The sequence below is a fragment of the Polyodon spathula genome, chromosome 11, assembly GCF_017654505.1.
Source record: "Polyodon spathula isolate WHYD16114869_AA chromosome 11, ASM1765450v1, whole genome shotgun sequence".
Taxonomy (NCBI): domain Eukaryota; kingdom Metazoa; phylum Chordata; class Actinopteri; order Acipenseriformes; family Polyodontidae; genus Polyodon; species Polyodon spathula.
This window is the reverse complement of record NC_054544.1, coordinates 47,120,857-47,135,031: the sequence shown is the minus strand read 5'-3', so window position 1 is coordinate 47,135,031 and position 14,175 is coordinate 47,120,857. Positions and strand designations below refer to the sequence as shown.

At 41.9% G+C, this 14,175-nt stretch overlaps 1 protein-coding gene across 2 annotated transcripts in view; it reads left to right on the top strand.

The window, feature by feature from the left end:
• ankmy1 (ankyrin repeat and MYND domain containing 1) overlaps positions 1–14,175 on the top strand; it is a 103,276-nt gene that overhangs the window by 56,533 nt on the left and 32,568 nt on the right. The window contains exons 15-16 of one of the 2 annotated variants that reach the window (XM_041263088.1): positions 3,856–3,928; positions 13,776–13,814. In XM_041263088.1, coding sequence (XP_041119022.1) covers positions 3,856–3,928; positions 13,776–13,814 — 112 coding nt within the window. The remainder of the gene's footprint in view (positions 1–3,855; positions 3,929–13,775; positions 13,815–14,175) is intronic. The other variant, XR_005951093.1, reaches the window with a different exon arrangement.

Sequence of the window (14,175 nt, the reverse complement as noted above, 5' to 3'; positions counted from 1 at the left end):
TCTCCTAATACCGCGACGGAGGAACTTCATTAAATTTTTTCCAGGATAAACGATTCTGCAGAACTCTACAAATAAAATGCAAAATATAGGCTACATAGGATGTATTTCATTGGATTTGTGGATTAAGGGCAATATTTTAACATACGGTGTTGTAATACTGTACATAATGATATGATTCAGAAAATGCAACTCACCAAAAGATGACTGCACGTGAACTGTGTTACATAATCATTTCTTTATTCCGATTCCAAACTTGTTGCTTTCTCAATCAAGGTGCCTTGTAGGAATAGAGAGTGCTGTATAAAACCCCATGATGTACTGTATTTTTTCATTATGACGTTGTACTGCCGAAACGGAGACAGTTGTGCTCTTTTAACACATGAATTACAGTGAATTATTTTGGGCCTGAAAACATTAGCATTTTTGTCATGGAAAAGACAACAGTGCGTACTGCACAAATTGTGACTAGCCTGTGCAGCACGTCGAAATCACTGGATAAGCAGCTGGAAGGTTAAAGTTTCTTAAAAGAAAAAAAAAAGAAAGAAACCACACACTTGCAATCCCTTTAAAAGAAACACATTTATATTGAGCCAATGTTTCAGTACAGGAGTACCTTCAAAATGAACCAGAGGGGATAAAGGTGAACAAGCACATATTTGTTTTCAGTTAATTAGTTTCTGTTTCACCGCTTTGACCGCCTCAAAGCAAGACATTCCCGGTGTTACGCAGAATTCTGTATCCCTGCATGATTTCATGCCTATGTAGATGCAGTTTTTCAAAGTGTGGATGCGCAATATTCCTGTGCCCTAGTCCCGCTGTGTTCTCAAGCACTGCCATTGAGTTCTGCTGCAGTTTTCAAGAAATATTGAAAACAAGACCAAACAAATTCTGTAACTAAATAAAACAGCACATTTAACACCACTGATTTTCTACAGTACGCTCAGCCTCCTGCATTGCTCAATACACATAACCCTTGATTAAACACACATTTTCATTTTATTACATGTAAATACTGTTCAGAAAAATCAAGCGTTCACGTATAGCGATCTTGATATATGCAGGTGTCAAATATAAGGCGATACAGAATTCTATGGGGATGGCAACCTGGTGCTCTTTGTTCTAGGGCGCATCTGTCAGGGGCATTTGCGATGCAGGGGTACAGGCTACTCCTTATACTTTTACACGGTTCTATTGACAGTGTCCTCGAGCCACAAAACCATGGTTTTGGAAAGAGAGTGTTAAGGGTGACCTCGGGGTCGTGCCTCATATCATTAACAGATCTGAGTTCTCCCTTAGTTTTTTAGCTCTAGCTACTTGTACTGGCGTTCCTCATGCTAACGCACAAGGTGGCCTTGGCTTTGCCTTCTGGGATTCCATTTTGTCTGCAGTATTGCCTTGCGACAGCTTTGGTATTCATACCTATGAGGTAATGGTTACATTTCGTACTTGATAGAGAACGTTAGGTTATTGTCATAACCTTGGTCCCTGGAATACAAATGTAACCATTAACCTTCAAGGTTGTTGCCTCCATGATTGCAGCAGTCTTGAAGGGAAAATGAGGACGATGTTTGTGTCAGCAGTCGTTTATATCCTCAGGGGCGGGCGCGACTGCATCACTGATACTGCATGCAGGTTTGATATATTTATTCAGGTTAGATGGTATTAAAGGATTAATACCTATGATTAATAACCATGAGGTAATAGCTACATTTCTATTATAAGGAACCAGGGTTATGATAGTAACCTAACGTACTCTGTGGTGAAGGTCTCTGTGTGTATTCGCTGCAGTGTTGTACTGTGTGCTGAGTGTCTCTGTATGTCATTGCTGCAGTTTTGTACTGTGTGGTGAGGGTCTCTGTGTGTCATTGCTGCAGTGTTGTACAGTGTGCTGAGTGTCTCTGTGTGTCGTTGTTGCAGTGTTGTACAGTGTGGTGAGTGTCTCTGTGTGTCGTTGTTGCAGTGTTGTACAGTGTGGTGAGTGTCTCTGTGTGTCATTGCTGCAGTGTTGTACTGTGTGCTGAGTGTCTCTGTGTGTCGTTGCTGCAGTGTTGTACGGTGTGGTGAGTGTCTCTGTGTGTCATTGCTGCAGTGTTGTACAGTGTGCTGAGTGTCTCTGTGTGTCGTTGTTGCAGTGTTGTACAGTGTGGTGAGTGTCTCTGTGTGTCATTGCTGCAGTGTTGTACAGTGGGCTGAGTGTCTCTGTGTGTCGTTGTTGCAGTGTTGTACAGTGTGGTGAGTGTCTCTGTGTGTCGTTGCTGCAGTGTTGTACTGTGTGGTGAGTGTCTCTGTGTGTCGTTGTTGCAGTGTTGTACTGTGTGGTGAGTGTCTCTGTGTGTCGTTGTTGCAGTGTTGTACTGTGTGGTGAGTGTCTCTGTGTGTCGTTGCTGCAGTGTTGTACTGTGTGAAGTGTCTCTGTGTGTCGTTGTTGCAGTGTTGTACTGTGTGGTGAGTGTCTCTGTTTGCTCTTCCTGCAGTGTTGTACTGTGTGGTGAGGGTCTCTGTGTGTCGTTGCTGCAGTGTTGTACTGTGTGCTGAGTGTCTCTGTGTGTTGTTGCTGCAGTGTTGTACTGTGTGGTGAGTGTCTCTGTGTGTCGTTGCTGCAGTGTTGTACTGTGTGGTGAGTGTCTCTGTGTGTTGTTGCTGCAGTGTTGTACTGTGTGGTGAGGGTCTCTGTGTGCTCTTGCTGCAGTGTTATACTGTGTGAATGTCTCTGTGCTCTTGCTGCAGTGTTGTACAGTGTGGTGAATGTCTCTGTGTGTTGTTGCTGCAGTGTTGTACAATGTGGTGAGAGTATATGTGTGTCGTTGCTGCAGTGTTGTACTGTGTGCTGAGTGTCTCTGTGTGTTGTTGCTGCAGTGTTGTACGGTGTGCTGAGTGTCTCTGTATGTCATTGCTGCAGTGTTGTACTGTGTGGTGAGGGTCTCTGTGTGTCATTGCTGCAGTGTTGTACAGTGTGGTGAGTGTCTCTGTGTGTCGTTGTTGCAGTGTTGTACAGTGTGGTGAGTGTCTCTGTGTGTCATTGCTGCAGTGTTGTACAGTGGGCTGAGTGTCTCTGTGTGTCGTTGTTGCAGTGTTGTACAGTGTGGTGAGTGTCTCTGTGTGTCATTGCTGCAGTGTTGTACAGTGGGCTGAGTGTCTCTGTGTGTCGTTGTTGCAGTGTTGTACTGTGTGCTGAGTGTCTCTGTGTGTCGTTGCTGCAGTGTTGTACTGTGTGGTGAGTGTCTCTGTGTGTTGTTGCTGCAGGGTTGTACTGTGTGGTGAGGGTCTCTGTGTGCTCTTGCTGCAGTGTTATACTGTGAGAATGTCTCTGTGTGTTCTTGCTGCAGTGTTGTACGGTGTGCTGAGTGTCTCTGTATGTCGTTGTTGCAGTGTTGTACAGTGTGGTGAGTGTCTCTGTGTGTCATTGCTGCAGTGTTGTACAGTGGGCTGAGTGTCTCTGTGTGTCGTTGTTGCAGTGTTGTACAGTGTGGTGAGTGTCTCTGTGTGTCATTGCTGCAGTGTTGTACAGTGGGCTGAGTGTCTCTGTTTGCTCTTCCTGCAGTGTTGTACTGTGTGCTGAGGGTCTCTGTGTGTTGTTGCTGCAGGGTTGTACTGTGTGGTGAGGGTCTCTGTGTGCTCTTGCTGCAGTGTTATACTGTGAGAATGTCTCTTTGTGTTGTTGCTGCAGTGTTGTACAGTGTGCTGAGGGTCTCTGTGTGTTGTTGCTGCAGTGTTGTACTGTGTAGTGAGGGTCTCTGTGTGTCGTTGCTGCAGTGTTGTACTGTGTGCTGAGTGTCTCTGTGTGTTGTTGCTGCAGTATTGTACTGTTTGGTGAGGGTATCTGTGGGTCATAAGGAGTCTTGTTTGTCCTGGCAGGTCGCAGTCCTAGCACTAAGTTTGTGTACACGGGGGCTGGAGCCTCTGCTCTCTCACCTGAACACTCCAACAGGTTTGTGCTCTTTGAACATTTCTTCACATTTAATCCACAGTTTTGTCAGATTCCATGAACTTCTTTTATGCTCTGAGCACACTCTTAACACTAGAACCGCCACTGTAGTCATTTTGACTGTTTTCATTTTTTAAATTTAAATTATGTAAAAAAATATAAAAATGATGTTAACGATCTGCGGTTGTCTGTGCTTGACTTTTCCTAACTACATATATTAAATACCCTAACACCATTTGAAAGTCAGAATCGTGAAAATAAAAGTTATAAGCACTTCTACCTAGAACTGCCAAAAGTAGTCATTTTGACAACTTGTTACAATACATGCTTTAATTGTCAATATAACCTACAATACGTTATTTTTTATATGTGTACAGGCCAGTTTGTTATCTCTGCCTCCGCTGAGTTTACAGCAGTGTGTATTTTAATAGAATGTTGCTCTTGAAGTCTAGATATGTGTTATCCAAATCTTTATTGTAATCCTATCAATTCCTTGGAGAGCTGCCGTCTGGCTGGCTATGTGAGCATATATAGTTTGCTCTCTTATAATATTACCATTACAAGAATTTTTTGAGAAATCTTGAGATTTTTGAGTTTTGATTTGAGAGCGACTACAGATATATTTACAGAAATTTGGAACGACAAGCAGCTGTTTCCGACAAAAGCATGGTGTTGCTGCACACAATACATATGGGATCAAGTTTTGGCTGGCAGCGGACCCTACCCCTATCTGTGCAAAGATGAAACTCGTTCAGCTGTTCAGAGACTACGTGACAATGTAGTACTTAGGCTGATGTAACCGTGCTTAAGAAAAGGGATTAATGTTACCAATGACAATTTTTTTTTTTATTTCACTGTAATTAGCAAAACAGTTGAAAAAAAAAAAAACACCCTGGTTGGAACAGTAGAGCAAGAAGAGAGTTTCCACCATCTGTGCAAAACGTAGTGCTCAGTGAAAGCAATCACTGGACATGACAGCCACCAATTCCTTCGTTTTGTACAAGGAATGCACTGGGAAAACATCAGTAGGAGAGATCTCTTATGATGCTAGCCACGGAGCTTTGGCAGAAACATTTCGATCAGAAAGCTGCAAAGCTGCAGAGAAACGCATCTCAACCTGGATACAGTGCGCATCAAGTGACACACGCAACAGAAAACAATGACAAGTAACTAAATGCAATCAAAATGAAACGTCTGATATCTGTGCGGATGTTGTGTGGATTGTGCTAATATGGGAGCAACTTTGAAGTATGTTTCCCTGAATGCGCATTCCCGAAACTGAGTTGTTTTCTTTTATGTTCTTTTTTATAAATAATTATTTGGATTTTACAGTTCTGTATGTAGTCCTACATATAACCAGCTTACAGCTGGTTACACAATATTTTATTTTGAAATATTTCGTTTTTCATTTTTTTAGATCATGTATTATATGCGCTAATTTGAAAAATAAAACCTTTTATGTTTATTTTTTCATTTAAATACGATGTTTCAGCTATGCAAATGTTATATATGATGTTCGTAAATAAAACTTTTGAGATTTGCATTTCATTTTCATGTCGAAGCTATTTAAAATGTACCCATCAAAATGACTATTGCCAGTGGTTCTAGGTAGTAACATAAACCCAGCAATTGTAATGTTAAAGTCAGGGGAGACATTTAAGGACTCCTGTAAGTGGATGGTTTGTGCATTGACTTACAGACATTATTATATCCAGAAAACTCGTCCTCTGCCAGGAATGATTAAAAACCTTGTGCTGAAGGTGGCCATCTCCCGAATTAATTGATTAATTTGTTGCTAAATAAACCTGCAGCTTTCTGCACTCTGGGTGGGGTGATCGAGAGGCGGCGCGAGAGGAGAGAGAAATATCAGATAATACAGGATCAGTGACAGCAATCTGCCCAGCCTGACCTGTGTGTGTAGTTTATTTTGTGTTCGTGATTTGTTTGTTCATCTTTTTGTTTTGCTCTGTGAGCAGAGTTTCTGTTTAAATATTTAGGTTTTTTTTTTGTCTTTTAATAAACGACACGCGCCGCATCTTTGAACTGTAGTACTGCCTATGTGTTTTGCATCTGGCCTGACGTCACCTCTCACCAGCCTGTCACAGAAGCTTTAAGGAATTAGAGCAGTATTAGTACTCCTTTGGTTTAGTAAATGTTTAAAAATTGATTGAGTGATTACACCACGTTTGATCCCAGCTAATAGGCAATCTGGGCAATCCAGTACCCTGTACAAACTTAGCAGCATTAATACTTCAAACAGTTATGGTTATAACTTAATTTGCCCTTGGGCTAGACATTTGAAATGCTAATAAATGCCCACCACTAAATCCTAAAGTACCCAATATGTCACTCTCTAAAGCTAAAATATAACCCTATAGCCACGCTTCAATATAAGTGAGATATAAAATCAAGATTATGCTTACCTCCCAATATATGGAAGCATTGTGTAGAATATAAGTAAAGACAAGAGTTCAAAGGCAGAGGCTTCTGAATACGACCCAACAGCAACCAACTTTTTCCTGGATATTCAGAGAATGGACCAAACAGCTTGTGTTACCAAGCTGAATGATGATTTACTGGTCTTGCCTTGACTTTTATAGAATTTTTCCTCCGGAGAGAGGCACAACAACTGGCTGTGGTTGAGACAGAAAGATTCTGGTTGGGGATCTAAAGCACAATAGAAAGAAAGAAACGCTGATGTACGGGTAAGTAAGCAGGGTTGAGTTAAATGGGGGAGGAGGGGGGTGATGCTGGGACGCAAGAATCACCGTAAAGCCTTTTTGACGTGGTGTGGACTAGTCGACGAAACACTGAGGTTGGAAGGTGCCCACTTGAAGACCCCAGAGATGTATCCTATTTAACTCAATCCAGATGGTTGTCATGCTGATGCGCTGGGGAGACCGCACTGTGGTTGATCACGGGAGCCAGCATCGCAGCCGTTGCGTGTGCTGATGCGCTGAGGGGGCATAATAATCTGATCCCTGGAGTCAGCATTACACTTCAGCCATCAACACCTGACAGAAGGATATCTACATCATCAGATGGAAGGAAACCCAGATGGATGGAGTCAGATGGATCACATTAGTTTACTGTAAAGCTACGTCTTAGTTGGTGCTTATCTTGGCGAGAGCCGAGCTCAAATCAGCATGAAGTTTTAACATCTACTCTCATGTAATGGAAATCATATTTAAAATTATTATCTCATGTCCTCTACCTTTCTAATCTCTAAAATATATGTGAGATAATCCTCAAACTGATAACATATTTTCCGGTACCACAGAGTTCTTATTACTTAAGAACATAAGAAAGTTTACAAACGAGAGGAGGCCATTCGGCCCATCTTGCTCGTTTGGTTGTTAGTAGCTTATTGATCCCAAAATCTCATCAAGCAGCTTCTTGAAGGATCCCAGGGTGTCAGCTTCAACAACATTACTGGGGAGTTGATTCCAGACCCTCACAATTCTCTGTGTAAAAAAGTGTCTCCTATTTTCTGTTCTGAATGCCCCTTTTTCTAAACTCCATTTGTGACCCCTGGTCCTTGTTTCTTTTTTCAGGCTGAAAAAGTCCCTTGGGTCGACACTGTCAATACCTTTTAGAATTTTGAATGCTTGAATTAGGTCGCCACGTAGTCTTCTTTGTTCAAGACTGAACAGATTCAATTCTTTTAGCCTGTCTGCATATGACATGCCTTTTAAGCCCGGAATAATTCTGGTCGCTCTTCTTTGCACTCTTTCTAGAGCAGCAATATCTTTTTTATAGCAAGGTGACCAGAACTGCACACAATATTCAAGATGAGGTCTTACAAGTGCATTGTACAGTTTTAACATTACTTCCCTTGATTTAAATTCAACACTTTTCACAATGTATCCGAGCATCGAGGATCCCTGTGGTACACCGCTGGTTACCACACAACATTCTGAGGTTTTTCCTCTAATCAGTACTTTCTGTTTTCTACATGTTAACCACTCCCTAATCCATGTACATGCGTTTCCTTGAATCCCAACTGCGTTCAGTTTGAGAATTAATCTTTTGTGCGGGACTTTGTCAAAAGCTTTCTGGAAATCTAAATAAACCATGTCATATGCTTTGCAATTATCCATTATCGATGTTGCATCCTCAAAAAAATCAAGCAAGTTAGTTAGGCACGATCTCCCTTTCCTAAAACCATGTTGACTGTCTCCCAGTACCCTGTTACCATATAGGTAATTTTCCATTTTGGATCTTATTATAGTTTCCATAAGTTTGCATATAATAGAAGTCAGGCTTACTGGTCTGTAGTTACCTGGTTCAGTTTTGTTTCCCTTTTTGTGGATCGGTATTACGTTTGCAATTTTCCAGTCTGTCGGTACCACCCCTGTGTCAAGAGACTGCTGCATGATCTTGGTTAGCGGTTTGTAAATTACTTCTTTCATTTCTTTGAGTACTACTGGGAGGATCTCATCCGGCCCAGGGGATTTGTTTATTTTAAGAGCTCCTAGTCCCTTTAACACTTCTGCCTCAGTTATGCTAAAGTTATTTAAAACTGGATAGGAACTGGATGACATGTGGGGCATGTTGTCAGTATCTTCCTTTGTAAAAACTTGTGAAAAGTAATCATTTAACATATTTGCTATTTTTTTTTCTTCCTCTACGATTTTGCCATTTGTATCTCTTAAACATTTAATCTCCTCTTTGAATGTTCTCTTGCTGTTGTAATATTGGAAAAACATTTTGGAATTGGTTTTAGCTCCCTTAGCAATGTTCACTTATTGAGATAGAAGTATAGAGAGATGTTTTAATAGATAACTCCATCTCTCTCTAATTGTTCCAGCCTTGGTCTAAAATATAACAGTAAAAACGTACTGTTCAGTGTGTTCTTGTGACAAGGTAGCTGAGTGGTGACATCAAGCCAGAATACAGGAAGGAAAACCAACACAGAGACAGCACTGCAGGGCAAAAGAAGCTGCGGTGCCATTTATTATGCGTGACTGCCAACTAATTCAGCAATTACTAACTGACAGTCACGCATTCACACAAGGTATTTTAACCTTTTGTGGTCCTATGTCAGACCAGGGCAATTTTCCCTTTCCAGTCCAATGTCGGACCCTGTCTGACATCATCAAAAAGACATAAAGCACAGGTCTCTAGTGGTTTTTTATCTGGAAAAAGTTGAGATAACCTGTCAATGGTGGAATAAAACCTATAGGAGCCGAATGAAGCCGAAAAAAGGGTGTATCTGAAAGCTCCATGCACCACAGAGATAACACGGACATAAACAAAGAAGATAGCTGCTTCTGCATCCAGCGCTCAGAGAATATCACGGACATTTGCAGAGCTTTTTGAGATGACTTGGATCGCATTACTGTGGTTTAGAAAATACAGGGTCAGTAACCCCTGCAAATAATTAGGTGCTAATCCATTAGCCTTGTAAATTAACAGCAAAATCTTAAAATCAATTCTATACTGCACAGGGAGCCAGTGTAAAGAGGCCAAACAAGGGTAATATGATAACTTTTCCTGGTTTTAGTCAGAATTCTAGTGGCAGGATTCTGAAAAAGCTGCAAGCAGAATAACACACGGTTTGGGACACCAGAAAAAAGTGCATTACAATAATAAGACACTCGACCGTAAGCACTTTTCCAAATTCAGTGCATAAAGTCATACCATCGCTAGATTCAAGAGACTACTCAGAACGCTATCTCTACTGATAAGGAGAAGCCTGCATCCTAATTCTCACTACCAAGCTCTTATTAATTTTATAGCTAACATTATGAGGTAATGGACATCAGACCATTAACTCTGTTTTTCTTGTACCATAAGGTACCTTTCGTTCCTGAATATACAGGATTATACAGAGTAACAACTTTGAATTGAAGACAGCAGCTGACTAGTAAATCCAGCTTTGGATGCCAAGATTAATTTATCTGCAAATGAAACAGGATGCTGGAGACATACAACCAAGGCTTCTAAGAAATTAAAGAGAAAAATACTCTGCGAGAGCTGGGGTGGAAGATGATTCAAGGTTTGACAACATGGTTAACGACTTAGGAAAGGAAATGGATATGAGAACGGAGGGTAATTTGCAAAGGACTAGCTCGAGATGTGCAGTTAGCAAAGACATGGAGCTCCAGGTTTGTGTCTGCGGCTGGAGAAAAGTGACAACTGCTAGGGGTTTGAAGAATCATCAAGGGAGAATGAAATGCTTGAGGGAGAAGGGACAAGGGCCTCGCATTGATCAGTACCTTTTACAAAGTCAGTCAAGTCAGTTGAATGAAATCCAGTGACAGGAAGCAAACCACAGTTCGCAGGACATTAGCACCCCTGTCATAGATGAGAGGGGGGCTTGCATAAAAACAACTAGTGATGAACCTAATGATCCTTGTGATCCCGGTCAGATGAACCAGCGTAAGAGAGAAAAGAACCTCAATGGGCAGAAGGCTGGAGTTAAATGGCCAAGAGCTTGTGAGAAAACAGTGTGGGACACAGTGAACACAGATCTTTGTTTTGCATTGAAAGGTTAGGTGGAAAAGTTGAAAAGAAGCTGGATAAATTTGGGGATACCATTTACCCATATGGAAGCGAGCTTGCAACATTGCACAGAGCTGAGCGCCTACAGAAACACTGCAAAAAGAAAGAGCGTGCGAGAACTAACTTTTATAAAGACCTTTCAAATTTGCAAAGAAGTTATTCACGAGGGAGAAAATGGCACACCTAAAGCAACTAGGTCTGAGCTGGAGAGATATCTCGAGGAAATGCACACAGATTCAAAAAGGCAGGAGCCTATGTCGATTCCTTCAGACATCCCACCTATTAATGCACCAAAATACCAAATGGAGGACTGCACACCTAAGTGGAAAGAAGTAGAGCAAGCTGTGAAAAAGGCGTCATCTCCTGGGCCTAAGGATATTGCTGCTCTATAAAGAGTACAAAGAAGAGGCACCAGAATTATTCCTGGTTTGAAAGGCATGTCATATGCAGACAGGCTAAAAGAATCTATTCAGTCTTGAACAAAGAAGACTACGCAGTGACCTGATTGAAGCATTTAAAATTCTAAAAGGTATTGACAATGTCGACCCAAGGGACTTTTCCGACCTGAAAAAAGAAACAAGGACCAGGGGTCACAAATGGAGATTAGACAAAGGGGCATTCAAACAGAAAATAGGAGGCACTTTTTTACACAGAGAATTGTGAGGGTCTGGAACCAACTCCACATCATGACCATGTGCTGCAATGTTTGGCCTTAGCATTTTGAAGACCAGTGTGTTGCCACCAATTGCAGCAATATATGACACACGAAGAACAACATTCCTCCGCCCAGAGAAGCAACCACCAAGAAAATGTATTAAAAACAAAACTTGTCTAAGACAACTGGAAGCTGCTAGAGACTGGAAGCTGCTAGAGACTGGGAAATGAGGGCAGATGTTGGACAACGGCTTGTTTTCCCACCTGAGATTGCCACCACTAACCTTCGACCTGATATTGCCGTGTGGTCTGGATCAGCACACCTTGTTCACCTGGTAGAGTTAACAGTGCCAAGAGAGAATGCTGTGGATGAGGTGTCTGAAAGGAAGAAACTTTAGTACGCTCAACTGACTGCTGAAGTGGAACAGTGCGGATGGAGAGTCCAGGTTTACCCAGTGGAGGTGGGTTGTCCAGGATTTGTGGCACACTCCACAACCCGGTTTCTCAGAGGTATTGGATTCAGTGGTCGAGAGTTGATGTAGGTTATGACTTCATTTAACAACCTGGAGCTGGTGCATGGACCTGCGAGCCCTTCTTAGTAGATTTATTGAGATGGGTCCCTTGTCTCTGTCAGTCTAAAGCAAAGCAGCATTGTGATTTCCATTACAAGAGTGAAGAACTTATCTGAAGCAGCAGAGAGGAGCAGCAACTGGCTCTGGTTTAGACGAAAATATTCTGGTTGGGGAGCTAAAGCATTGTAGAAAGAAAGCAACCTTGATTTAAGAAGGTAAGTAAGCTCGGCTTAGCTGAGTGGGGGACAGAGGGGGGTGATCCTAAGATGCCAGAATCACTGCCAAGCCCTCTTAAGGTGCAGTCAGCAAAACACCAAGTATGGAAGGTGCCCACTTGAAGACCCCGGAGAGAAGTACCCTACTCAGCTCAGTCCAGACGGTTGTCATGCTGATGCGCTAAGGAGGCCGCACTGTGGTTGATCCCTGGAGCCAGCATTGCAGCCATTGTGTGTGCTGATGCACCAGGGAGGCAAAACAGGCTGATCACTGGAGCCAGCATTAGACTTCAGCCATCAACACAGGCAGAAGGATATCTACATCATTGGATGAAAGGAAACTCGGATTGATCACATTAGTTTACAGTAAAAGAAACTATGTCTTAGTTGGCGCTTATTTTGGCGAGAACTGAGGCCAATATCAGCATGAAGTTTTTAACACCTACTCTCTTGTAATGGAAATCATAGTGCTGCTTTGCTTTAGACTGGCAGAGACAAGGGGCCCGTCTCAGTAAATCTACCAAGAAGGGCTCACAGGTCCATGCACCAGCTCCAGGTTGTTAAATGAAGTCATAACCTACATCAAAACCTTAAACCTTAGCCTGAATCAGAACCTTAAAAAAGTAAGTGTTTATGTTATGTTAGTTCAAATGTTCTATTTCAATTTAACCAAACATATTAGTTCTCTCCTCCCAAGCTTAATGCAGGCGTCTGCACTAGTAGCTCTTAGGTAAGGGAGGCCCATGTCTTAAGTCTGGCCAGTTTTCAAGAACTAATAAGCAAAGCCGCATATAACAAAGGCACACAGACATGCTTTCCTCGAACACTAAATAATTGCCTGCTTTCCTATTTCTGCATTCATTTTTCTGCTGACTCTATAGCCTTTAAAACACAGTACAGTTATTATAATATTTTAACATTAATGCAGTTTCACAAATGTTCAATTTGTATCCCAAAAATTGTCATGCTTCCAGCAGGAGTGACAGTCTTGGTCAGGCTTTGCTCTCACTGGGTCACAGGATATTTTATCCATTCTGCACATCACAGGTGTGTGTGTGTGTGTGTGTGTGTGTGTGTCTGTGTGTGTGTGTGTTTGACAGTCTTAGGGTGTGATACCTGCAAAAAACGTAACCCTTGTTAGCTGGGCTCCCACCTCTACATTCTCATTCCCATCATCAGTGTGGAAACCTCAAAGACACTAAGCTGGTTGTATCAGAGCCACGCATCTCTGCCACATACACCTTTCACTCAAAAAGGTGCTTGCACCTTGTACAAGGGAGGAAGGGTTTTAGGGTCATGTGACAGTTTCTTTGATTATATCTATCATGTTTAATTCCAGGTGTCGATGGTTTTAACCCCTTTGAGGTCTTCAGATTTGGTACACAGCTGCATTCTATGATTCTCTCTGCTTGTTTGATTTATTGTTGTGGTCCAATAAAACATAACCATTTTGAAACCCTTAAAGATACATAATTATTCATTTTTGTATTATTATTATTCAATATTTACAAAATGCTTTTGAGAGTATCAGAATCCTTTTTAAAAACGGTTCAGGATATAAAACTAGTAACAAACAAATTAGACAGACTGAGGTCTTTTTGCATAACATAAACAATTACTAATCGAAATCCACCACTTATCCAGTTGTGTTGAAACTTTCAGGACATTCCTGTTGAGACAAGTTGTTGAGAGTATTAGAGTCGGATATACAGAGGAATCTGGGCTCTAGTGAGAAGGTTTTGAGAGTATTAGAGTCGTGTATACGGAGGAATCGGGGTTCTAGATATATGTACAAATTAAAGTCGATATTTAATTTTTTTTGTGGGGTGAGGTCAGGGTGTTTGTACTCTTTCACAACAGACACATATATGGTACTGACTGACATTTTATTTTCCCCACCAGCATCCAAGGTCAAACCAGGGCCAGGGCTCCATTGATAAGGTGAGGCGATATCCAATAGAACTGAATGCAAAGTCAACACAGTTAACTAGACTTTCATAAGTGTAAAGACATGCAAAAGGTTTTGATGAGCAATTTGTGTGAAGTGCAGTAGACCCCAAATATTACCCCTTTCCTCCCATGCAGGTACTGTGCAGAGCTGCTTGATCAGTGGCTCCGTGTGCCTCACCTGCACTCTTTGGCACTATGCAGAGCTGCTGTCTCTGACTCTATGTGCTTCTCCTGCACTCTATGATACAGTGCAGAGATGCTTCACCAGTGACTCTGTGTGACTCTCCTGCACTCTATGGTACTGTGCAAAGGTGCTGTCGCTGACTCTGTGTGCCTCTCCTGCACTCTATGG